The sequence below is a fragment of the Festucalex cinctus genome, chromosome 18 (genome assembly GCF_051991245.1).
Source record: "Festucalex cinctus isolate MCC-2025b chromosome 18, RoL_Fcin_1.0, whole genome shotgun sequence".
In the NCBI taxonomy this organism is placed as follows: Eukaryota; Metazoa; Chordata; class Actinopteri; order Syngnathiformes; family Syngnathidae; genus Festucalex; species Festucalex cinctus.
Window position 1 is genome coordinate 14,988,713 of NC_135428.1, and position 24,343 is coordinate 15,013,055.

General features: G+C 40.5%; 4 protein-coding genes across 4 annotated transcripts in view; all 4 read left to right on the plus strand.

Annotated features, from left to right (window-relative positions):
* Positions 1–4,969, plus strand: part of LOC144006551 (uncharacterized) — a 27,638-nt gene extending 22,669 nt beyond the window's left edge. The window contains exons 2-7 of the mRNA XM_077505444.1: positions 1,370–1,525; positions 2,851–3,040; positions 3,246–3,394; positions 3,493–3,620; positions 3,695–3,803; positions 4,769–4,969. Coding sequence (XP_077361570.1) covers positions 1,370–1,525; positions 2,851–3,040; positions 3,246–3,394; positions 3,493–3,620; positions 3,695–3,803; positions 4,769–4,851 — 815 coding nt within the window. The 3' untranslated portion in view covers positions 4,852–4,969. The remainder of the gene's footprint in view (positions 1–1,369; positions 1,526–2,850; positions 3,041–3,245; positions 3,395–3,492; positions 3,621–3,694; positions 3,804–4,768) is intronic.
* Positions 4,970–5,614: 645 nt separating this feature from the next.
* On the plus strand, positions 5,615–14,418 carry LOC144006103 (uncharacterized). Its single transcript, XM_077504780.1, has 7 exons — positions 5,615–5,754; positions 7,275–7,616; positions 9,688–9,753; positions 9,994–10,061; positions 11,444–11,528; positions 12,218–12,245; positions 14,036–14,418. The coding sequence occupies exons 1-7, from the start codon at positions 5,703–5,705 to the stop codon at positions 14,166–14,168; spliced, it is 774 nt and encodes a 257-aa protein (XP_077360906.1). The 5' UTR covers positions 5,615–5,702; the 3' UTR covers positions 14,169–14,418.
* Positions 14,419–14,773: 355 nt separating this feature from the next.
* On the plus strand, positions 14,774–16,373 carry nhp2 (NHP2 ribonucleoprotein homolog (yeast)). The gene is made up of 4 exons (XM_077504781.1): positions 14,774–15,122; positions 15,305–15,374; positions 15,831–15,936; positions 16,038–16,373. Exons 1-4 carry the CDS (start codon positions 14,951–14,953, stop codon positions 16,161–16,163), a joined length of 474 nt encoding a protein of 157 aa, XP_077360907.1. The 5' UTR covers positions 14,774–14,950; the 3' UTR covers positions 16,164–16,373.
* A 640-nt stretch (positions 16,374–17,013) lies between these two features.
* Positions 17,014–24,331, plus strand: psmg1 (proteasome (prosome, macropain) assembly chaperone 1). The gene is made up of 7 exons (XM_077504779.1): positions 17,014–17,234; positions 17,865–17,968; positions 18,048–18,184; positions 23,192–23,254; positions 23,415–23,613; positions 23,724–23,854; positions 24,193–24,331. Exons 1-7 carry the CDS (start codon positions 17,107–17,109, stop codon positions 24,268–24,270), a joined length of 840 nt encoding a protein of 279 aa, XP_077360905.1. The 5' UTR covers positions 17,014–17,106; the 3' UTR covers positions 24,271–24,331.
* Positions 24,332–24,343: the final 12 nt, after the last annotated feature.

Genomic DNA, 24,343 nt, shown 5'->3' on the forward strand with positions numbered 1-24,343 from the left:
CCTATCCAATACTGTCCCATACTGTCTTTTGCTCCTCATTGTGTCTATTTGTGAAAGGGTGTAGCACTACCTCCCGATGACCGCTCCAGTTCTGTTCTGTCCTGTCTCGTCCTGTTCCATCCTATATTGTCCCGTCTTGTCCTTTGCTACTCATTGCCTTCCTCACAAGGTGTAGCACTGCCTGGATAACTTCTTCTGTCCTGTCCTGTTCTATCCTGTCCATTATTTTAATGTCTGCCATGTACTGTTGGTATGCTGTATTTTGTTTGTTTGTTTGTTTGTTTCCTTGCCAAACTTTTTCATCTGACAGTGTCCATCAAAACTGAGCATTACAAACTTTTTAAAGGAAGAATTTTTGATATTTTTTTTTGTGTGTGGGTCTATTTAGATTGTGCAACTGTACAATTCAAAGGATAATCAGTAGTTGAGCCTTGCAGCCTCACAATGGCTGTCGTCAGGGTTACAACCTGTCGGATGAAGCGCTCAGAGGTTCACCTGGATAATGATGAGGTGATGATGATGATGATGATGATGATGATGATGTCACGGCGTGGCTTTACAATCCATCACCTCTTCCTCAGCAGGCACTTTGTACCCGACTCTGAGATGTTTTTCCGAGGTGACGGCAGGCGACATGATGTTCCGTGACACAAATTTGGCAAAGTGTTGTTTTGTATTCGCGGGCACATACGCACGCGCGCAAACACGTGGGCGCACACTCATTTCCTGCAGGCCTTAAACCTCATCTGAGACTTGAACCTAAATTGTGAGATTGTGGGTCACTTGCGTCATTTTCTTATTACACGCTCCTGACCGCAGATCTGCATTTGATTACATTTCCTCAAATTGATATATTTTTTTTTCCAAATACTGTGAACACAATCGTGGGTGATGTGATTCAGTTGTGCATTTATGCGTACCTGTTTGCTGAGTTTTTTTCCTCCTAAATCCCTACTGTGGGAGCTTTACTTCGCCTGTTGAGTCCCTTATTCCACCCCTGGTTACCATGGTAATGAAATCCATACACCCCATGACAGGAAGACAGTCAAGCAAGACTGGAATTGTGTGTATTTTATAACCATCTCAATCGTGGAATTGCAATCTTGTTGGTCTGATGCCAATGTGACTATCATCTATATGTCCAATGCAGGCCATGGAGTCAATAAAGCCGTGTTTGGTTTTCCAATTTAAGAAATCTGATTAGACAGGAATGAAGCCCATGATGAGAATTGTTGACCCCTGACCTCTGACTGTTTGCACTCTAGCTCTGAATGATAATTAGGCAGGCAGACATTTAAAGTAATAAAGCAGCTGAAGCTTTTTTTTTTTCAGTGTGTTTCTTTTCTCGTTTTTTCGGCTACAATAACAGTTCCTAAAAATAACACCGAATGGAAAAGGGAAGCGACGAGACTGAGTCGTCTGCTTGGCTCTTGCTGCGTCCGTCGATCTCATGGGAGCGCAACGCTAAACATGCTGCTGCCGCTGCTCCAGCTGTACGTCGTCACCTGTGTCGCTGGCATCGCAGGTGAGTACCAGCAGCAAAAGAGGCATGTACCATAATTGGTGGAAGTTGCTTGAAAATTTTACTGTAGAAGAAATATGATTAATTTTGAAAAATCACTATATTAACTCATTCACTGCCATTGACGGCAAAAGACGTCAAATGATGTAGTTTTTTCTGGGCTGGCAGTGTGCCATTGACGGCAAAAGACGTCAAATGATGTAGTTTTTTCTGGGCTGGCAGTGAATGTGTTAAGGAGGATGTAAACGAAAACATTTACTATATCTCTAAATAATTATCTTATTGAAAATTATTAGAATTGTTTTTTTGCCAAATTAAAAACATGTACTGAATATGCAGATGCTTTGGTTGTTGTTAATAAATTCATTCATTCATTGGATTGAAGCGTGTTTTGTGAAGTTATGCACACCCCAAAGAAAAAGGCCTTTTTAATTAAACGATTAATTGTGATTGATCAAAATTCTAAGATGCGATTAATCTGATTAGAAAATGTAATCGTTTGACAGCTCTAATATATATTATTTAATGACTTATTATATATTGTTATTACAATTTTTAATCATAATTAATCACATCTTCAATAGTTAACTCACGATTAATCGCAAATTGTATATCTGTTCTAAGTGTAGGCTACAATAAAATGTACAGTGAAATATTTTTTCCAAGTTTTCATACTCTTGTTAACATAAAAGTGTCAAATAAAATGTTAAATAGAAATATGGCTGCAACTTTTGGTTATTAATTCAGTAATTTCAGAATAATTATATAATAAATAATATTGAGGTCATTTTTCTGCCACTAGATGACATAATTGCATTTGTTAGACAGTGACAGCTCAATGCATTTTCTTTTCATATTAAGAGCTATCTAATCTTTAACATAAAGTAATTTGTGAAATTCTGCACACGTTAAAAATTGTAAAATACTTAACTTGACCCCAGTCTCCCCAAATATATGCATTATTATTAAATTTATTACTGCTAAATTTGGACTTGGACGTGTCTACTGCATTGCAACTGTAGTTCTTCCAGTACAGGATTTCCAAGTAAGGGGTGGTCATTAATCGTATGTTAAAAAAAAAAGTGGCGTTAAAGGATCTTTAAATGAACTCAAAATTACCGGACTAATTTTGACACACCTAATATATACACATATATTTAAGAAAATAATTTTAACTTGTCACATATATATATATATATATATATATATATATATATATATATATATATATATATATATATATATATATATATATATATATATTAAAAAAAAAACATTTACAGATGCAGATAATTACAAGTTTATTTCTTTCTCCGTGGTTGTGTCAGTGTGGGCAGGGCCCGCAGAGACGGTGGTGGGCGTGGCCGGGCGCAGGGTGGTTCTGCCGTGCCGGGTGGCGGCGGCCAAGCGGAGAGCCACGCACGTCTGCTGGGGGAGAGGCGAGCCGTCCTTCTTCTCCTGCCACAACACGCTGGTCAACATGGCGGGCGAGCACATCATGTACAAGAGCTCGTACAGGTACACCATGCCGCTCCAGGCAGGACTGCATGTCCCACAATGCTTTGCTTCACCATCATTCTGTATAATGCAGTAACGTCGTTTAATAGATCAGACTTTCCCATTCGGATTTACGATGATCACAATGAACTATTGACATAAATAATGTCACTGATTGCCACCTATATGGTCCATGGTTAACCCCTCTCCTCCTCCTCTCCTGCAGGTACTCGGCGTCTTCCCCCCCAAGCGAGGTGCCCTATCTCTCCATCTTTAACGTGCGTCCCTCCGACGCGGGCCTCTACCATTGCCGGGTTCAGCTGCCGGGCCCCTTCAACGACAAAACCTTCTCCGTCCTCCTTATCGTCATCAAACGTCGGTTCATCAAAACGCCGTTTACTGTCGCAAAAAAAAAAAAAAAAATGGCTTTGAAGCAAAATTCTCAAAACGTTTCTCCAAACACATTCCGTCAGGCGCCGGGAACTTGAACGCACCGCTGACAACGGCACAAGGTGGAACGATGGAACCGACGACAGGGAGTGATGTCACGCAGAGTAGCACGGTAGATGATGCAACCGGCCCGGCGGTGGCGCGGGTTCAGGTATGGGCCGCAGAACTTGGCGGCAGATGGCAAAATTTTGATGTTTTATTCTGACGGCTGTGTTTTCGCAACAGACGCCCGCTCGGCGGCAAGACGGCGTCAATATGCGCGTGTTCCTCGGAAACACGCTCAGAATGGCCTTCATCGTCTTCATACCTGCATTCATCCTGACTGTGGCTTACAGTCAGTCATCTCTATAACGACATATTTTCACAATTAAAAATTTTTCCAAGTCAAGTTCACACATTAGTTCATTTGCTCCCAAAAACGTATAAAAACGTTCTATTTTAAATATTGCCAGGGTCCCAAAAACGTATTTATACGTTTTTATGTTGTTGTTTTTCTTTTATGCTAGCGCATACGGCAGGATTTGATGCAGCCTCTGACCTGAAGAGGTCGCTTAAAGCAATGGTATTTATTACAAAAAACGGCCAACAGGTGACAGCAGAGTATAAGAGATCAGCCAGGGCCATGTTGCAACAAGCGCTTTTCCCAGTTTTTTTGAACAAGTTAGAACTTAGCATACTTAATGCTAATTAATAATCCCCCAATATCTATAATAAAATTCCCAAATATAGAGATTTTTGTCATGTTAACCTCCTTCTGCATTTCTTGACCAGTTAAAACAAATCTGAATTCAAAATAATCAGATCATTTCCATATCAATTTTTCTATTTTACGTTTAGTTTATCTCACATATTTTTGTAACTTATTCAACCCATTTTAAAATGAAAAATATTTAGAATATCCTGGTTTATCACATTCCCCAAATTACCAAATTTCCAGGTTAAAATCCCCAAATTATAAGATATTTTTCATACTGAGCTCCAACTTCCACATTTCTTGACTGCTTCAAATCATTCCAAGTTCAAAATATTCTGCTTATTCAGGACGCCTAGGGGCCTTTTTTTTTTTTTTTTTTTTTTTACTTTTCCAAAATTTCCAACTTAAGAAATATTTCAGATATTTACCGTCTCCTCCCACATTTTCGATCGATTCCTGTCAATCCAATTTCAAGTTTCACATTCGACATTTCCATAACATTTCAGTTCAATGTCAGCGTCTTCCGCATTCACACGCAATTTCAACACAAATTGCATCCTCAAATCTTACATTTGGTATTTTTTTTTATTCATTCTTGGCTGCAGGAATCTGGAGGTCCAATCAGAAAGTAGCGACTGACAGCAGCGTCAGCCAATCAGAAGAGGCAGAGGATGACGTTTACGTGTAGAATCAGATGGAGGCGAATTTGCTTAATTAGTTTTGTTTAACTGTCAAAAAAAAAAAACGTGGAAATGTTGTGAAACCAATCAGCCTCAAATATCAATAAAGAAAATTATGTTGTATGCGCATTTATTTTTATATTGAGTCTATGTTTTTAATTTATTTATTTTTTTCTATTTTTATCAATAGGAAAGGCTTTTTTGTTTTTTTGTTTTTTACTGTTTGGAAGGCCTAAATCTTTATTCATCGTTTTCACTTATTTATTTATCATAAAGAGCATATTCTTTTTCAGTTTCGTTTATTTTCTTAAACAAAATATGTATTTATTTATTCATTTATCCATTCATTTTTACCAGTAACACCCAGATTCTAAAGCATGCAGGAGGACAACTATATATTTTTTGTTTCATTTCCCTTTTTTATATTGAACCATCTGAGAAACAAGATGTAAAATATGAAGTAATAAAACTAGGTACGCATCTTTTTGGGTCACCCTGTACTGAACTTAAATATTTTTTTTGTTTTATTAACAGAAAAATCAACTTTTAACCCAGTAAAGAGGACAAGTGTTTTTTTTTTTGTTTTTTTTGTTTTTTTAAATGAATGTGTCGCAGCACGACCATCAGGAAGTGAAACCGAGTCGCCTTTGTCGCACAGGAAGCCGATTGAGCCACAGCGATGAAGTCATGCGTGCACATGCTGATTCTCGAGTTCACAGGTTTTTAAAAAAAAGAAAAAAAAAAAAAGAAAGTCAACACACGAGTCGAGACATCTCATCTGCACACTCATCTTGAACTTGGGCTGGACGTGGTTGATGATGATAATGAAGATGATGATGATGGTTGTCGCCTGTAACGAATGAAGATGAAGACACGCTTCAGCGCGCTGCTCCTATGTTGCCTCCTTGCAGGTATTTAACTTGAATGAGAATTACTTTATTGAAAAAACTTCCATCAGAAGACCTACATGAAAACCTAAATTATAAGATTCATTCATTTAAATGCTTTTATTTTATTCTCAACTGTCTATTGTCGTGTTTCTCTTGGCTGCGCTGCTACCAGCACGTTTATGGATATTACATTTATTTTGTCCAATCAGATTTCAACCTCTATGTGTTGCCATGCCACGTCTAATCTGACCTTTGCCTTCAGAATCAGTTGTGACCCATGGAACTGTTTGAACCAATCAGAATTCAAATTCGTCCTCACAGAGACAGCAAGCTCGCATTCGATGACATCATCATTTTTTCTATCCTCTGATTGGTTGGTCAGAGCAAAACTCCTTTCAGCTAACCAGCTAAATACGACTTTAGCGAACTTTGGTGGATTTTATACGTCGTATGTTTTTGTTGTTTGACAAATAAGTGAACAGTAAAAATAAAAGAGAAGCAAAATATTATTGATTGCAAACAAAAAAAAAACTGCGAATAATTGACTACGGAAGCGTATTGCATTCATTTGGAAACAAAAAAAAAAACTGTTTTTCTGACTAAGTTTTTTGGGGAGCTTTGTTTTTTTGAGCAATATTTTTTCTGTTTTTCTGAATATTTTTTTCTGTTTTACTGAATATTTTTTTTCTGTCATAAAAAAAAATATTACAAAAAACAGAAAAAAAAAATTACTCCGAAAAACAGGGGGGAAAAAAATTATTCCAAAAAACGAAAAAAAAATATTCCAAAAAACAGAGCACCAACTTCTGTTTTTCAGAGTAATTTTTTTTGGACATCTGAACTTCAAATGACTTGGTGCAGACCTGTATATATGACTGGATAGCCGAGAGCTCATACACGCCAGTGCAAGCCGTTGAAGTCACAGGACGGCCATCTTGTTACTCCCATGTCGCGAGCAGACTACTGTATAAACTATACGGTATATGTACAGGTGAGACATATACAGCTCGTAGACAGTTAGTATAAGGCCGGAGGCGGGGTGGGGGGGGTTGTGCCGGGGTGGTCACTAAGATGGCCGCCCTGTGACTTCAAAGGCTTGCACTGGCGTGTATGGCCTTTCGGCTATCCAGTCATAAATACAGGTCAGTGGTCTGAAACAAGTCACTTGGAGTTTAGAGCTAAAAAAAAAAAAAAAAAAAAAAAAAAAAAATTACTCCGAAAAACAGAAGTCGGTACTCTGTTTTTCGGAATTTTTTTGTTTTCTGTTTTTTGGAATAATTTTTTTTTCTGTTTTTTTGAATAATGTTTTTCCCCCTGTTTTTCGGAGTAATTTTTTCCCCCAGTTTTTCGGAGTAATATTTTTTTTCTGATTTTTAGAATAACTTTTTTTATGACAGAAAAAAAATAATCAGAAAAACAACAACAAAAATTACTCAATAAAACAAAGCTCCCCAAAAGCATTAGTCAGAAAACGAGATTATTTCTTGTTTCAAGCGAATGCAAACGCTTCCGTAGCTAAATCTTGTTTTTCTGCACTTTAGCCTGTGAGTCCAGCCCCTTGTCGGTGGTGGGCATCGCGGGTCAGAGCGTCACGTTGACATGCACGTATAACATCGCCAAACACAAACCTATGCCGGCGTGCTGGAGCCGGGGAGCTTTGCCAAGCTGGGGCTGCGGTAGCCAGGTGATCGCCGCAACCGATGGCTTCCACGTGACGGCAGAAAGCGGCAGGTACAGGATGCTGGGCCGACTGGAGAACGGCAACGTTTCGTTGACCGTCCTGGACGCGAAGAAGGAGGACGCCGGAGTGTACGGATGCCGAGTGGAGATACCCGGATGGTTTAATGATGAGAAACACGCCATCCAGCTGATCATCATGGACGGTGAGAAAGCTATTCCATCCTGCCACATAATGAGAACCACTACACAGGTGATGCCCCTTATATGATACCAAAAAAGTAGCACTTTGTAATACTGCATGACATTAGGGATGTTCCGATCACATTTTTTTGCACACGATTCCGAGTCACCTGATTTTGAGGATCTGCCGATATCGAGTCCCGATCCGATTCCTCGGCAAAGTATGAATTAAAGAAGGAGGAAAAATGTCCTTTTTTTTTTATTTTTTTTTTTTACTTGAACAAAACCATCCCAATAGTTTCGAGGGGTGCCATCAGAAGTGCATAAAATAATAACTAAAAATAAATCAAATGGTTTATTTGGCAATATGTTTACCTCTGGATGATTTTTTTTGCTTTGCAGCCAATCTAATAATAATAATAATAATAATAATAATAATAATAATAATAATAATAATAATAATAATAAAAACAAAATTGCCAAAAATGAAAACCCCAATTATTTCCTCCTGATACCGATCAGCCTAAAATGACGTGATCAGGACTCGGTTTCTGATCACGTGATCGGGATCGGGACATCCATCGATCACATCACATCATTTGCAACATTGACATCCGAAAGAAGGGCTATAGAAGGTCATAAAAGCAAACAGTACTGATATAAATAAATAGAATGTAAAGAATGAGACCATCGTAATTCGACATTGTTTGGCTCCTTCTGGTGTGTGCTTTAGCCACCAGGGGGCCTTATAGTACATACAGACAAGCTCCATGTGGATTTGATGATGAAATGGAAGGGAAATGTCAAAAAATGCAGTAAAGTTAGTTGTTTTTGCAGAGGATAAAGAATCTATTACGTTAAATATTGTTCTACAGTATATATGTGTGGCTACCACTTGTGTTATTTAATGGTTTAAAACTGCTGCAACATTGATGCTAGTTTTGTCAAGGGCGATTTGTTTTGTTTGTTAGCATTAAGCTAGGTAGTAACTTGATCACTTTGTTTTGTTTTTTTTTTTGCTCCAACAATTTATTATTGTAACATTGCATTTTCTCCAAAAAAATGGCTTCTTTTTTTTTATTTTTTTTTTTATTTGTAAAAGTTGTCAAAGGGACATTTGACTCATTGAACAATTTTCAGCAGTGAAAAGTTAATATTTTGTCCAGGATTAATTTGATAACTTCATTATTTTTCAAGTATAATTAATACCTTTAAAAAATAATCTTTCTACTTGTTGTCGACTGATGATAACTTCACCTGTGCTGAGGAAGTAGGTAACAGCCAATCATGACTCACCTGTTTTCTGGGTTTGGTCAGTAAACTGAGCCATGATTGGTTGCTACCTACTTCCTCAGCACAGGTGAAGTCATCATCAGTCGAAAGCAAGTAGAAATATAGCTTTTTAAAGGTACTAATTGTACATGACAAATAATGACTTACCACATTCATTATAGGTAAAATATTAACTTTTTACTGCTGAAAATGACTCAATGAGTCAAGTATCCCTTTGTGTATTTTCAAGAATTTTGAATATTTTTTAATTATTCTAAAAAATTATAATTTATATAATTTCATAAAGGGCGGCACGGTAGTCGAGTGGTTAGCACGTCCGCTTCCCAGTTCTGAGGTCTCCGGTTCGAGTCCAGGCTCGGACCTTCCTGGGTGGAGTTTGCATGTTCTCCCCGTGCCTGAGTGGGTCTTCTGCGGGTACTCCGGTCTCCTCCCACATTCCAAAGACATGCATGGCAGGTTAATTGGGCGCTCCAAATTGTCCCTAGATGTGCTTGTGAGTGTGGATGGTTGTTCGTCTCTGTGTGCCCTGCGATTGACTGGCAACCAGTCCAGGGTGTCCCCCACCTACTGCCCAGAGCCAGCTGAGATAGGCGCCAGCAGCCCCCACGACCCTTGTGAGAAATAAGCGGTCAAGAAAATGGATGGATGGATAATTTCATGAAGAGTTTTTACATACCATGAGGTAACTGTAAATATGACCAGTACTGTTCATTTATTGCAACTGAAGCATCAACATGACATTGTCTACTGCTATAATACATTTCTTAAAATATGCCATATAAATATTTGTTTCTGTTTCAGCCCGTCAAAGCACGACTTTAAAGACAGATGTGTCTCCGGCCAGCATTGCCACCACCACTAAAGCAGGTGCAACAAGCACACAAAATTGCACTTCCATTTTTTTAACAAATGAAAACTGCTTTCAGTCAATAAGCTTTTACTAAAATCCACTCTGGATTGTTGCTGAAGTGAGCAGCAAATGAGAACAACTGTATGAAAATGTCATATTTGTATGTAATTATAAATATGAAAAGCTGACACAGCTGGGCTAAAATGGTTCACTTTCACTTCCTTTTTCTTTTCTTTCTCTTTTTTTTTTTTTTGCAGCTCAGATGACCTCCTCGGAAAGCATCCAAACTTCCTCCTCATTAATCGGCACCAAAACCAAACCCGAGGTCAGATATTTGCTGTATATACATACATACATACATGTATGTATATATATATGTATATATATATATATATATATATATATATATATATATATATATATATATATATATATATATATATATATATATATATATATATATATATATATATATATATATATATACATATATATATATATGTATATATGTATATATATATATATATATATATATATATATATATATACATATATATATATATATGTATATATGTATATATGTATAGGGGGTTATTACATTTTTGGATTTTTTTTATTTTAGTTAGTTTTGAGTATTGTTTTTTAAATTGAGTTATTTTTAATTAGTTTTAGTTACTTCATAAATGCTTCATTCTAGTTTAGTTTTAGTTAGTTTCATTATTAGTTTTAGTTGTTTGTTTTTTTAATGTGTATTACTTGTGCTCAATATTTAAAAAAACAGCATGGGAACAACATCATCTGAAGGGGATTTTCTATTGGCTGCTGCTAGATGACATCACTTCTGTGTGACACACTTTCAAACATCCTTTTTCCGACTTGCCTTCGGTGCCGGTTGTCGTAGGTTCGCTCCTCCGCCTGGGAGACCCCATGTGGCTTACATGAAGTAAGCTGTGTGTGAGTGCGAGTGAGTGGTTTAAAAAAAAAAAAAACATCCTTTTCCCCGTTAATATCAAAATAAATCTACTTAAAATCACATTTAGAATAATCCCCAAAGGCTCATGCATTAAATTAAGTACCAAAGACTAAAATGAAAGACCATTTTGCTATAATTATAGCTTTAGTCAGTTTTGTAAACATAAAATCTAGTTTCAGTTAGTTTTCGTGTTTTAAAAAGCATTTTCGTTTTTATTTTATTTCGTTAACAAAATTGCTTTTTAAAAAAAATATATATATATTTATTTATTTTTTTGGTCAGTTTAAGCTAACTAAGATAACTGGTCCAGAGAATATATACTTAAAGGGGGGCAAACAACAGTGCCTTGAGGAACACCGCTATTTATTTCAAAGAGATGTATGATTAAAAAAAAAAAATCACCATTTAAAACAGTTGCCATGCACCTTAATAACATGTCTGTGACCCACCAAAATACCCCAAGGATCGACAAGCTAAAAAATTTTATTATTTAATTAATTAATTAATTAATTTAAATAAAATAATTGCAGCTCTGCTTACTTTTTGGATTTGGCATAAAAGCAGCCTTGCTGATTATATCACGTGTTGAGAAACTTAATATTCATCCCGTGAAGCTGCTTCATGCTATTTTTTTTTTTTTGATGGTTTTCAGCTGTTTCTGTGAAGAACTTGATCATTTTTATTTTCATTTACAGTTTGTGTGATTAAATGTATCATTTTGTTTTCATATACAGAAGCACAGCGTCATAGGAGCAATGATCGCGACAGGCGTCCTTTTTGGGCTGATCCTCTTTGGTGCCATCATCGTCGTCATCGTCGGTAGGTCGCTTAGAAGAAGAAGAAAACAACTTTTATCCCGTAAAACTTCCATAAAATGATCTGACTTTAATTCGCGTGAAGTTACAACTTTGAAATCTGAATTACACTTTTTCTTGATATCTTTATCCTTTTAGAATTCTGACTTTTCATCTTGAAAATGTACGACTTTAAATTTGGACAGGTTTGACCTTAATCTAAATAATAAATTTTACGACAAAATAGGAAACTGTTTTCACCTAAAATGATGACTTCATATTTAAGAAGAAGAAGAAGAAGAAGAAGAAGAATATCTGACATCATTCTAGCAAAATTATTTTAATTTTGAAAGTATGCTTCTCTTAGTGTTATTATAATGGAACTGTACTCTTGATCTAAGAAATATGTTGTTTTTATTCTTAAACATCCAACTTTATTATTGTCGCGAGTACGCATTCTTTTTTTTAATGTGTAGCATTTTTCTTGTAAAATTAGCCTATGATTTTATACCTATAAAATATCTAACTTTACAGTATTCCACAATAATTCCAACTTAATTCTTTATCCTCTATAAACTATGACTATAATAAAAAAATATCCAACTACAACTTTTTTTCCATTTCCAATTTTCCAATTTGTGAAAATATAAGTAATGAAATGTAACCCAAATTTTCATGACTTGACCTTCGTTTTTTTTTCTTTTCTTTCTGCAGTTAGAAGACGACACCGCCTCACCAAAATGTAAGCTTGTGGCTCACCACATTTCTTCTTTTGACGTGCTATTAATTCTTTGTAAGAATGCATTCGAAGCGCTTGCATCCGTGAAGTGACATATCAACCTGACAACACCAGAACGGCAGAGATGAGTCAGTCACGTCGTAGGCTGTAAAATAGCTCGAAAGAAACCCAGAGAGGGCAAAAAGAGCAAACCACTTAGCAGTTTCTGTCAGAAAAGAGGACGCTTAACCTTTTCTCATGCTTCTTTCAGCTCTTTAGCTGATGATGAGGAAATCGCTTTGTTGAGATATCTGCTTCAAGCAACCTCAGTTAAGGTTGAGTGACAGGAGTCAACATGAATGTCATATTTGGGGAAACAAAACAGGAAAACTATTTTTTTTTTACTATAAAAATGTTTCAAATGGCGCACATGTAAATTCTTTCTGAACTCATTCACTGCCAGCCCGGTCCAATTGGATCTTTGACTTCTATATCCATCAATGAGTTCATGTAATTCCTTATAGAATTTCCACGTCTTTTTTTTTTTTTTTTTTTTTCAAAACACAGCAGCTGCTGCATTACTTGCACTGTCGAACTGAATTGAAATTTGAGCTAGTGGGGCAGGAACAGATCCATAGATTAACAAAATTGATTGGATTTGTTTTTGTCCTCCGGACAAGTCAAAGGGTCACAGCCAATTGTACTGAGGCAGAGGTCACGGAGTACACGTGACAATGTATGATTTTATTGTTGTAATACCGTTATTTTTATGTTAAAAAAAAAAAAATCCATCTCAAACATGTCCTGCTGTATTCCTGTTGTTTTATATCTGAAAATAGCCAAATTGTTTCTCAAGAATGTCCAACTTTATTCTCACAAAACTGAGATATTAATATAATAAATATATTTTTTTTAATTATACAATATTATTTGTAAATATATTATTATTTGTAAAAGTGGAGCTTTTAAAAGATACAACTTTTTTTCTTAAAAATGATAACTTTACTAACATTATGATGTTAATTTAAAAAAAAAAAAAAAAACTGTTTTCATAAAACCATGGCTAAAAAAAATTAAGGATTTTTCTTACCTTGACAATATGTGATTTTAATCTTGTAATATTACTACTTTAGTCGAAGAAAAAAAAAAATCCAACTTTTCTCCTCAAATACCGGTATACAGAATACAATTAATAATAATAATAATCTTTGTAAAATTCCAACATCAATTGACTTTTTATCTCATTCTCATAATATTACTGCTGTAATCGCAGAATTACAAGCCATTTTTTCTTAAATATATACAACTTTCTCTTGAACATACGCAACTTTATTGTCCTAATATTTTGATTTTAATCTCGAAAATGTACTTTAAACTCATAAAATTACGACTTTGATCTCATTGTGCATTGTTTTTCTTTACAATGTGCCCCCACACTCATTTGCTATAATTAAATACATGCTCACCACAAAAATATAATTACCCTGTTTATTAAATTAAAAAATTAGTTAGCCTGATAGAACAATTGCCCGAGTCGTTTTTTTTTTTTTTACTTACTATTAGCAAATCAATAAAAACTTTCAATGAACTTGCTCAGAATTTTTTTTTTGTTGTTGTTGTTTTTATTTTTTTTATTGTTAAAACGTTAAAACGTGAATGACTTAGGCGAATATATTCTATCAGGTTTACGACAAATTATTGTAAAGTTTGTGAAGGCACCAACTTTCTTCACATTTTGTGAATGGTACATCAACTGTCTTCAACTCGGTTATCGGATCAAGACGTTGATTTCACACTGTAAATATGTGTTGCAGTCATCAGCAGCTTCCTTCCGTCCCTTCGGTGAGCTTCAGCTCCACGTCGTCATCTCTGCACCTCCACCATCAGGCTGCAGCCGTGGACAACATCTACCAGATGGACACAGATGAATACGACTATTTACCCTGATGCTCACACGGCCTCCGCATTTGCGTCCTCGCTCGACTGAGAGGCTTCAGCAAAACATTCCATTTCATTATTTAAAAAGCAACTGTTACAGGGATCTATTTTTTTCTGTCCCTCCGATACAATTTTAAATGTATTAAAATAAGCTTTGGAAACACATTGTAAATGTATTTGAAGCATAAAATGTGTGGCAAATTCTGTAGATTTTGTAGCGTCTGTGTATATGCATGTGCCTTTAAGAGGCGGTGTCTGCTTGGGCAGAATGTGTTATTACAATACAGTAAAAATCTATGGATAGTACGTAATTGTCCTACTGCACATTAAAATTTGAGAGTGATTTAACACGTTTCAATAATTAGTTGAAAATGTGTTAAATAATCTAGCCACATAGTCGATCTGAAGAATGAGGGCAACTTAAGAGAAATAAATATAGATAATGTATATTTTAAAAGTGTTGAAAACGGAAACAAAAGCATAAACAGGAATCCTTATTCTGGTGTTAATTAACCCTTTAACTAGTGTCCATAGAGCCAGCTCAATCTTTTACATTTATTTTCTGCAAAATGTCCATTTATACAGTAAATTCAACGTCCACCAAAACGCTTGTTTTGTTGTTGTTGCTGCTGTTACTCTCCAATCCAGTGGGAGGCGCTGTGGTCCTGTACCACCAAGTTGATGTTTCAGAAGAAGCCTAGACACGCGTGTTTTGCTCGTTTCCCGTACAGTTAGCTAAAATCGGCCTCATTAGTTAAATAAAAACGATTATTGATTTTTGGAAACTAGACATGACGAAGGTGAAAAAAGAAAAGGTGGACGCCGCCGAGGAGGCTCCGGCGGCCGGCGGTAACGAGAAGTCTGAGAGGACATACGAAGAGTTGGTCGCCAACGTGAACGCCATCGCGCGGCCGCTAGCCACCAGGAAGCTCAGCAAGAAACTCTACAAATGCGTCAAAAAGGGTAAAGCTGAACATTTAACCTGCAGTATTATTTATCTCATGCCTAATTCGAAATGCTGCGACCTTTTATTAAATAATCAGTTTTAGCAAGACTTTGTAGCAAAGTGAATAAGTTGTCTTTTTTTATTGTGTGTGGGTTTAATTGCAAATTTTATGTTGTAAAATGTCGGCTGGTCTTTTCAGCTTCCAAAGGGAAGAATATCCGCAGAGGAGTGAAAGAAGTTCAGAAATTCATTGGAAAGGGGGAGAAAGGGTGAGTCATTATCCTTCTCATGTAAACTATACAGTGGTATATTGATTTACGGGATTAATTCGTCACCTTCCCAATCTTGTAACACAATTAATCTAATAACAAATATAGGTTGCGCCCCGTAATTAGAATATGAAGAATTAAAAAGTTTATGCATCGTGATTTCATGCATCACTGCCCATTGACATTGTGCTGCCATCAGGGGGCAGTATAATACAGACGCACACAGTACAGGACGAAGAGTGACTCACTGAGTAATATTACTATTTTTAACATCTATATGCCTGATAGTATTGTTATATTTGTCAGTATGTGTTGCTGGTTAACTACCACAACATTGATGTTAGTTAAGTTAGCCAATGTTTTTATGTGCTTTGGCTAAATATGGATCAAGAAAAAATTGGAAGTATGAAATGTCTTTGAATTGTTTGTTTTTCTGTGTGTGTGTCTCGTGTGCAGCATCGTGCTGTTAGCCGGCGACACGCTGCCCATCGAAGTCTACTGCCACCTGCCGATCATGTGTGAGGACAAAAACCTGCCGTATGCCTACGTCCCTTCCAAAGTGGTGAGTCGCTCCTCCCAATTGTGTACAGCAACTTCTCTTTCGCTCGAGCGTCCCTCAGCCAATCTAGAAGCTTCATGGCTAATGTGTGGCCGTCTCTGCAGGACTTGGGCGCGTCCACTGGCTCCAAGAGGCCCACCTGCGTGATCATGATCAAACCTCACGAAGATTATCAGGAGGCGTACAACGAATGTTTGGAGGAGGTGACCAACATGCCCAAACCGCTATGAGCTGATGCACGCAATCCATCCGACAGGACAGTGACACTTTGTAGGATGCATCCCCTCAGGTTCAGATGATGGAAATGAGTGGGAATGTGTCGGGACATTTAATTTTGCAGCATGGATCCTTTTTTTATTATCTACTTCTGATTGTGTATATCAGTTATGTCTCAGTTTTACTGTGTTTTTCTTTTTCAAATTAATAAAAAATGAATACAAGTCAAACTTGTTTGTGTACGTTTAATACAAATGTGTTCTACATAAGGATAAATAAATGTTTGGTCTTTAAGTGCATTGTATTAATTGTATAAAATACATTCTGCTTAAAGCCAAATGTTATAAATATTGAGTGATGGATGATTCCGAACACGGACAGCATTTGGAATCATTAAATCCAACTGTTATTCTACAGTACTGTACTTACAACTGAACTGTACTTTGAAAAAAAAAAAAAGGACTGTATTTGAAAAGTAAAGTTTTTTTCATTGAAAGTATAAAAATACATACTGTGCTAATTTGAAAAAAATAAAACAAGATTCATTTTGTTTATATTGCATGTTCCATCCATCATCTGTTCAAAATGTACATTTTTATTTGTATTTTAATTAAATGATTTTTGCGCATACCACTAGTGGTACTTGTAACAATGTGGCAAGTCACAGTACTTTTTTTCCAGTATTATCTGTTTTTTATAACTGATAAAATCATCACCTATGTAAGACAAGAAATAGGTTAGAAGTCAAAAGATAAAGCTAGATATAAAATACAATTAAGAGACTTGTCATTCAACAATAACTGATTTTTTTTTTAAATGCAAATGTATTTTTTTCCTTAATAAGCGTATTATTTTGAAAGGATTGCTACTTACGGAAGACAACCGTAAGTACTTCCTGTCCGGCACTGTCGCTAAATCAATCTTTTTCTTCTTTTTAACCGAACTTTTCGCTGAATAATGGCCACGTTTTTCGGCGAAGTTTTGTCCGTCTATTCCCGGGCTGTGGAGGAAGACGACGACGACGAAGAGGAGCTCGACGGGGACGAAGAAGACGCCCAAATCCGCAAAGAACTCGAGGAAAAGAGGTAAACATGAGGCTAGCTAAGCCAACCGGCGAGGGGCGCGATGATAGTATGATTAAGCAGAAACCATTCGTACAAAAACACAGACAAAGAGACACGTTATGATTTTTTTTTTCACAGTTTAAAACATTTCTGTATAGTATATATGTAACATGCTTTTGTCAAATACTTGAAGGATCAAGTATTATAGCACAATTTAGCCAGCAACGCAGTAGTGAAATCATTGCCTCTCATGAGACTCTAACGTCAATCTGTGCAGTTTACAAAATTTCATGCAGCTCTGCTTACCTGGCGTGAAGCCCACACTGGATAATTTCAGCACTGATCTTATATAGTAATTCAATTGAATTGTGGATCGCCACACTGCAGCTCTGCTTAGTGCTTACCTTGTTTTGACTTTGGCATGACAGTGCTTTAGCTGCTGCTGCTTTCGCTCTGGAACGTCAGCCTGCCGAGCACCCCAATCATTCGCACCAAACAGTATACAGGCTGGATAACCTAAGCTCACAACATCCAACTGTACATACACTCTCATACATTGACACCCACATCACTCACCAGACCAAGCCTGCTTTGATATGTTTGTACGTACAATTTAATTAATTTTTTTAATCTGTTCCGTCTTTTAATCAGGGAGGTTCATCTCCATTGGGGTCCTGAAGTGTGTGACGCCCTGAAGTCCGGAGACAAGCTACCGTGCTCCCATTTCATCCTCGCTGTCGGACACAACGCTTCCAGTAAGCACGCACGTGTAAATGAGATAAACTGGGAATCGGCACATGCAGACTTGGAACGCTGGCGTCTCTTCTCCACCAGGGTTTCTGTCGGTGTACGTTCTCGCCTCCGAAAAGTGGGACGCGGTTGGCCACGTGTCCGTGTGGAACGAGAGGAGCCGGGCGGGAAGCAGCGAGCAGTCGGCGTGCGTCTTTTATCGACACAGGAACGAGCCGTCAGTGAGTTAAAAAAAAAAAAAAAAAAAAAAAAAAACCAGAAATTATGATGGTAACGTTCTAGGCTTTTCTTTAAAAAAAAGAAAAAAATACTATTTCTTACAGCTACTATTTTTTTGGGGGGCAGGGGGGGTGGATGAAATTCTTCAGGCTTCCGATTGGCCACAGTTTCCTCGTGTTTAGGCACCATAGTGCCACCTGCTGCTTTGGAGTGCACATGGAAAGCCTGTGTGTGACGGGGCGCCAGTAACTGTCCGTCACTCTCCGACGGGGCACGCTGCCGTCTAGCTGAGAGGAGCAGCCTACGTGAGCGCGCGCAGCTTGCCCCTCGTTCCGCGGAGACGAGCTCCGCCTAAACTGTTTTCCACACAGCCTACATGTATTCCCCGTAGTGGATATCTGCATAAACTGCTTACCCCTCACCCGGACTCTTTTGTCTTCGCGGTTGTTGGTGCTGGGGGGGGGGGCGAGGACGAGGACGGGCCGCAGGGAGGAGTTCCCGAGGTCGCCCGCTAAAATGGGAGGACGAGGAAGGAGGCGCTGCTGATCCAGCTGTCCAGGCAGCTCTGAGAGGACCAAGTGCAGAACAGGAGCTGGTGGTAGCCATGAGGACTTTTCTGGAGGGCCAGCAGAAAATAGAGGAGGGTTTCCTGGCAGAGCTCAGAGGGCTTCCTTGCCAGCCCAGCATGTTGGTCCACGAGGGGCGGAGTGGGTCCCGGTAACACCCAGCACAGTACCATCCCGGAACACATTGCCGGGTGAGGATTCCAGCTTCAGGCTAAACTTGCCGACACCGGCGCCTCAGCCACGTCATAGTTCTCCTGCAGAGGCGCCACTCTCAAGGGTGAGCCACAGACAAGAGCTGGCCGGGCCTGACTACAGAACTTTTGGAGACCCAAAAATTCCACAGTTCATGGCAGGAGATGACATTGAAAATTACCTGCTTCGCTTTGAGCGCATTGCCAAAACCTGGGGCTGGCCAGAGGTTGAGTGGGCGTGTCGCCTCGTGCCACTCCTGACGGGAAAGGCACTTGAGGCGTACACAGCCATGGATGAGGAGAGGGCTCATTCGTACACCGACCTGAAGGCAGCCTTACTGACAAAGTTTGATGTCTCACCGGAGACTTATCGACGGCTGTTCCGGTCCATGACTGTTCCACTGGGAGAGAACCCAACTGAGACGTACCACCGGTTAAAGGGTCTCTACAGGCGGTGGATTCGACCGGGGCAGCACACCAAGAAGCAGATCGGCGACCAGGTCATCTTGGAGCAGCTTCTGCGTGTCTTCCCGGCAGACATCTGCACCTGGGTGAAGGAGCATGAGCCGACCGACGGGCTAATGGCGGCTAAGCTAGCTCTTCAGTACCTCAATGCCCGGAGAGGAGGCCCGATGGAGTATCAAGGTGGCCCGAATCGTCAGTCTTCTATGCAACTCAGACCAGCAGCCCGAACCAGCACTTATCAGCATGGAGAAACTTGCCCTGCACCTCGCCAGCAGAGTCCTGGTAAGGAGCTCATCTGTTTCTATTGCCAACAAGCCGGACATAAAGCTGCTCTGTGCCCGATCCGAAAAGCTAAGATTAGCGGGGCATGTTACACTCCCAGGTCTGAGACTGTAATCGCTGTGGGGGGGCGGCAGCGGTTTAAAGACATTGCGATTAACGGGGAACCGGTGACTGCTCTGGTGGACTCGGGTAGTTTCTTGACGTTAGTCCGAAGGGACCTCGTCCCAACAAGCAGTGTGGATTATAACAAACTGGAAGACATTTTGTGTGTGCATGGCGACAGTCACTCCTAATCTACTGCTGAACTGACTGTGGTTGTGGATGAGCAACCCTATTTATTGAATGTAGGAGTGGTGGAAAAGCTGCCTGTGGCAGCCATTCTGGGGTGGGACTTACCAGTTTTCTTGGAGGTGTTGCTGGGATCAGGACCCAAAGACAGTGAATGTGGTATGGGTAATTACCCCGCAGCCGAGCCAGAGCGGGGCTGCCGTCAGTCCCAGGCAAAGCCAGTGTGAGTGATCCAGACTATTTTGCTACACTGGACAGTAGTCTGTTTGAAGGGGGCACAAAGGGGCTAAGAAAGTCGCGCCGCCAGCGGCGCTTTGAAAAGGGGCTGCAATCCCCAATGCCGGACTACAAGGATGGACATACCAAGGACATGTGGGAGGTGCCAGTGGACATTGGGGTCCTACAAAGGGAGGATATAACTCTGAAACCATTATTTGCCAAAGTGGTTGGGGCGCTGGATATGGCGCAGGGGGTAAAGAAAGCTTTGTAATTGACAATGATGTACTGTATGCCGTAGCGAATGAGAGTAAGCGGCTTGTTGTACCAGTCTCATGTCGACCACTGATAATGCGCCTGGCACATACCTTGCCTTGGGCAGGTCATCTTGGTCGCAACAAAACTTTTTTGCGCATATCCTCCAGATTCTTTTGGCCTTCCATGTATGCGGATGTTCAATCATTCTGTAAGACCTGTCCTATTTGCCAGAAAACGTGTTATGTATGCCAGTCAGACCGTGCCTACCTTCAACCTCTGCCAGTAATCTCCACGCCATTCAGGCGTATAGCCATGGACATTGTGGGGCCGTTGGTACGAAGTAGTAGAGGGCACCAGTATATGTTAGTGATATGTGATTATGCTACCCGTTACCCTGAGGCTTTTCCATTGCGCACTCTGACTGCCCCGGCTGTGCTGCGGTGTCTTGTCCAGCTCTTTTCCAGAGTTGGTGTTCCGGATGAGATTATTACAGACCAAGGGACCAACTTCACCTCCAGGCTCCTGCAGCTCTTCCATAAACAGTTCGGGATTTCAGCGATTAAGACCACTCCGTACCACCCTCAGACGAATGGCTTGGTCGAGCGCTTCAACCAAACCCTGAAAAAGATGCTGCAGAAATTCGTGGCCGACAATGGACGAGACTGGGACCAGTGGCTGCCCTTCCTGCTTTTCGCCTACCGGGAGGTCCCTCAAGCATCCCCCTTTGAGCTGCTTTATGGCTGGGAGGTCCAGGGCCCATTGGATCTTCTTCGAAAAACCTGGGGAACTCCTGCAACCGGCACGAGCGACCGCAGCATCGTCCAGTTTGTATTGGAGATGAGGAATCGGCTGGCCAAGTACCGATGCGAGGCCGAGGTCAACCTGCGCGAGGCCCAGCAGACACAGAAGGCCTGGTACGATCAGCAGGCCAGGCACCGCCACTTTCAACCCGGCCAGAAGGTCCTGCTTCTACTGCCAACCTCCACCAGCAAACTGCTTGCTAAGTGGCAGGGTCCGTACACGGTCCTCAGGAAGATGGGCCCTGTGACGTACGAGATCCACCACCCGGACAAAAAAAAGCAGAAGCAGACCTACCATGTCAACCTGCTGAAGGAGTGGAAGGAGGCTCCAGTCCAGGTTCCGGTGCCATCCCTGCTGGTGATGGAGGTGGATAGTGACGTGGAGGAGTAGTACACGTCAGCTGACCTCCACCTGTCAGCTGAGCCTGCACTTGACCATCTCTCTGCGGTCCAGTCCGGCCAGTTGAGCCAGGTATTCAAGCAAGTCTCCAAACTGTTTGCTGCAAACCCGGGAAAGACTGCTCTTGGTGAACATATCATCCGCCTGAAGGACAAGGGGCCGATCCGCCAAAGGGCCTACCGGGTGCCCCAACATCTGGTGGCGAAACTGCTCAAAGAAGTGGAGGAGATGCAGCGCCTGGGGGTGATCGAACCATCAGAGTCAGAGTGGTGCAGCCCAGTGGTCATTGTGGTGAAGAAAGACGGGTCACTCCGCATCTGCATCGACTTACGGAAGCTCAACGCCATGTCGGAGTTTGACGCTTACCCGATGCCCCGTATCGATGATTTGCTGGAAAAGATTGGGCGGGCCAGATTCATCACTACACTGGACAAGGGCTATTGGCAGGTACCTCTGGATGCCTCCAGTCGCCCCTACACAGCATTCCGGACTCCTGCTGGCCTCTTCCAGTTCACAGTGATGCCCTTTGGTCTCCATGGAGCACCTGCCACGTTCCAGAGGCTGATGGACCGTGTCCTGCAGGGATGTGAGGACTGCAGTGCTGCCTACCTGGATGATGTGGTCATCTTCAGTGAAACCTGGGAGCAACATCTGCAGCATCTGGGACGAGTGCTAGGTCAGATCCAGAAGGCGGGCCTGACACTGAATCCTGCCAAGTGTCAGTGGGCGCGAGAGGAGGGGCGATACCTTGGCTACCGGCTTGGACGAGGCGAGATTCGACCACAGTAGGACAAGGTCGAGGCCATCCGCAACTGTCCACGGCCCCGCACGAAGAAGGAGGTGAGGTCCTTCTTGGGCTTGGCCGGCTGGTCCAGGAGGTTTGTCCCACGGTTTGCCACGATCGCCGCTCCTCTGACAGCGCTGACAGCAAAAGACCAGAGGAATCCTGTGTCCTGGAATGAGGTATGTGAGACTGCATTCCAGACCCTCAAAGCCAGTCTGTGTTCCTCTCCGGTGCTGAGGAGTCCTGACTTCGACCAGCGGTTCCTGGTGCAGACTGACGCCTCAGCAGTGGGACTTGGGGCAGTCTTGGCTAATTTCTAAATGGTTTGTCCAGGGGGAGGGGCTATAGGGTATTTAAGGGAGTCGGAAGTTATTTGTGGGAGAGGAGTCTGATGGTGAGGGCAGAGCTGTCAACAGTAAGTTGTGGAAATGACCAAAAAGAAGTTGTAAATATTTTTGAAATTGTTTTTTCTGCACTGGACTTGCACTGTAAATATTTTTTCACCTTTTTGGATGCTGTGTTGGGGTAAATAAAAAGAACCCACTCACTGAATTTTTTCGACTGCGCCATCATTTTTCCCCCTCTTAAAATGAACCCGTGACACTGTGATATGTGTTTTCTTGTGGATTAATTTGTGTAACTACAAAAAAATTAATTAAATGTTATCAGTCGTAGATTCTGCAACTGTTAGTTATTCTTCCTCAGTTCACACTTCAATTAGACCATGTTATTTTTAAAAATATGTCTTGTCTTCTCGAGGTTCTGATATGCCAGTTGACCTGCTACATTGCAGAAGATCAGCAGTTCCAGTGGGCAGAAAAGGTATTCTATTTATTAATTTTTACAATCGTCTTATTCGTTCCAAAGTCGGACATGACACCCAGCATCTGTAGACAGTGGCTTCGCGCTGGCGTGTTTGCTTTAGAGCGCCTCGTTGTCACAGAGTGGGAACTTTTTGTGTCGGTGTTTTGATTCCTTGCAGGTGTTGGACTGCCTGCAGCACAGAGACCTGAACGTGACAGTGCTGTCAGACAGCTCCGTGGCCGACTACAAGAGCGCAGATTACCTCTGCGGCAGCTCTGCGCCATTCCTGCGCTCTCTCCACAGCGCCGCCTTCAGCGGGCCGCCTGTGTGCCCGGCCCTGGAGCAGCCCAACATACTCGCTGGGCTTCCAGCTGCAGGTATCGCCATCAAACAAGCGTACCTTCTCAAAATGATGCTTTTAAGGCGATGTATTGCCAGTGAATGGGAATCATTTCTTGATGGTATGTTTGACTGGCCCTTTCCTTAGTGTTGAACCACTGCCAAGTCCACCGCATCTCCGCCGTCGTCTACCAGTGCTTCAGTGATGTCATCGGCGCTGACTCGGTCACCATGGAGACTTACAAGCCCGCGCTCGCCAAACTTGGAAGGTCTATAAAGGTTAGTTGCACTTCTTTTCTTTTTTTTTCGTTTTTTCTTTTTTTTTTTCTTTTTTTTATAATATATATATAATATAAAAAAAAAAATACAAATAAAATAAAAGGTTAGTTGCACTTCTACGCCTCGACACCTGAATTCATCAGAGACTTTGAGCTTTGGTGCTGCGGTTTAGGTTAACAATAGAGATTATTTGGTTTGCGTGAATTAAATTATTTTTTTGATAGATTTTGCGACACTTGGTAAAATGTTTGAGAACCACTAATCTTCATGCAAAGATTGTGTTATAGTGCCATTTTTGTAAAATTCTTAATCTTCTATTAATCTCTTTTTCCCCTCAGTTGAATCCTTGTCCAAGCTCAGACGCCCTCCGCAAGATTGTTAGAACCAGAGACCCTCAAAGTAATCTTTACATCTGAAACTTTTTGTGCTAAAATATTGTTTTATTTTTTAAATAATAAAAAAAGTTATCAAATCGTGTGCTTGTGTGAC

Excerpts from the sequence above, each read along its gene's own strand:
- LOC144006103 (XM_077504780.1), top strand. The coding sequence starts at position 5,703 with ATGAAGATGAAGACACGCTTCAGCGCGCTGCTCCTATGTTGCCTCCTT. Across the intron at positions 11,529-12,217 it reads CATCATCGTCGTCATCGTCG|TTAGAAGACGACACCGCCTC; the intron begins GTAGGTCGCTTA and ends TTCTTTCTGCAG. Across the intron at positions 12,246-14,035 it reads CGACACCGCCTCACCAAAAT|TCATCAGCAGCTTCCTTCCG; the intron begins GTAAGCTTGTGG and ends TATGTGTTGCAG.
- psmg1 (XM_077504779.1), top strand. The coding sequence starts at position 17,107 with ATGGCCACGTTTTTCGGCGAAGTTTTGTCCGTCTATTCCCGGGCTGTG. Across the intron at positions 17,969-18,047 it reads TGTCGGACACAACGCTTCCA|GGTTTCTGTCGGTGTACGTT; the intron begins GTAAGCACGCAC and ends CTTCTCCACCAG. Across the intron at positions 23,614-23,723 it reads CGCTGGGCTTCCAGCTGCAG|TGTTGAACCACTGCCAAGTC; the intron begins GTATCGCCATCA and ends CCCTTTCCTTAG.
- nhp2 (XM_077504781.1), top strand. The coding sequence starts at position 14,951 with ATGACGAAGGTGAAAAAAGAAAAGGTGGACGCCGCCGAGGAGGCTCCG. Across the intron at positions 15,123-15,304 it reads CTACAAATGCGTCAAAAAGG|CTTCCAAAGGGAAGAATATC; the intron begins GTAAAGCTGAAC and ends TGGTCTTTTCAG. Across the intron at positions 15,937-16,037 it reads CCTACGTCCCTTCCAAAGTG|GACTTGGGCGCGTCCACTGG; the intron begins GTGAGTCGCTCC and ends CCGTCTCTGCAG.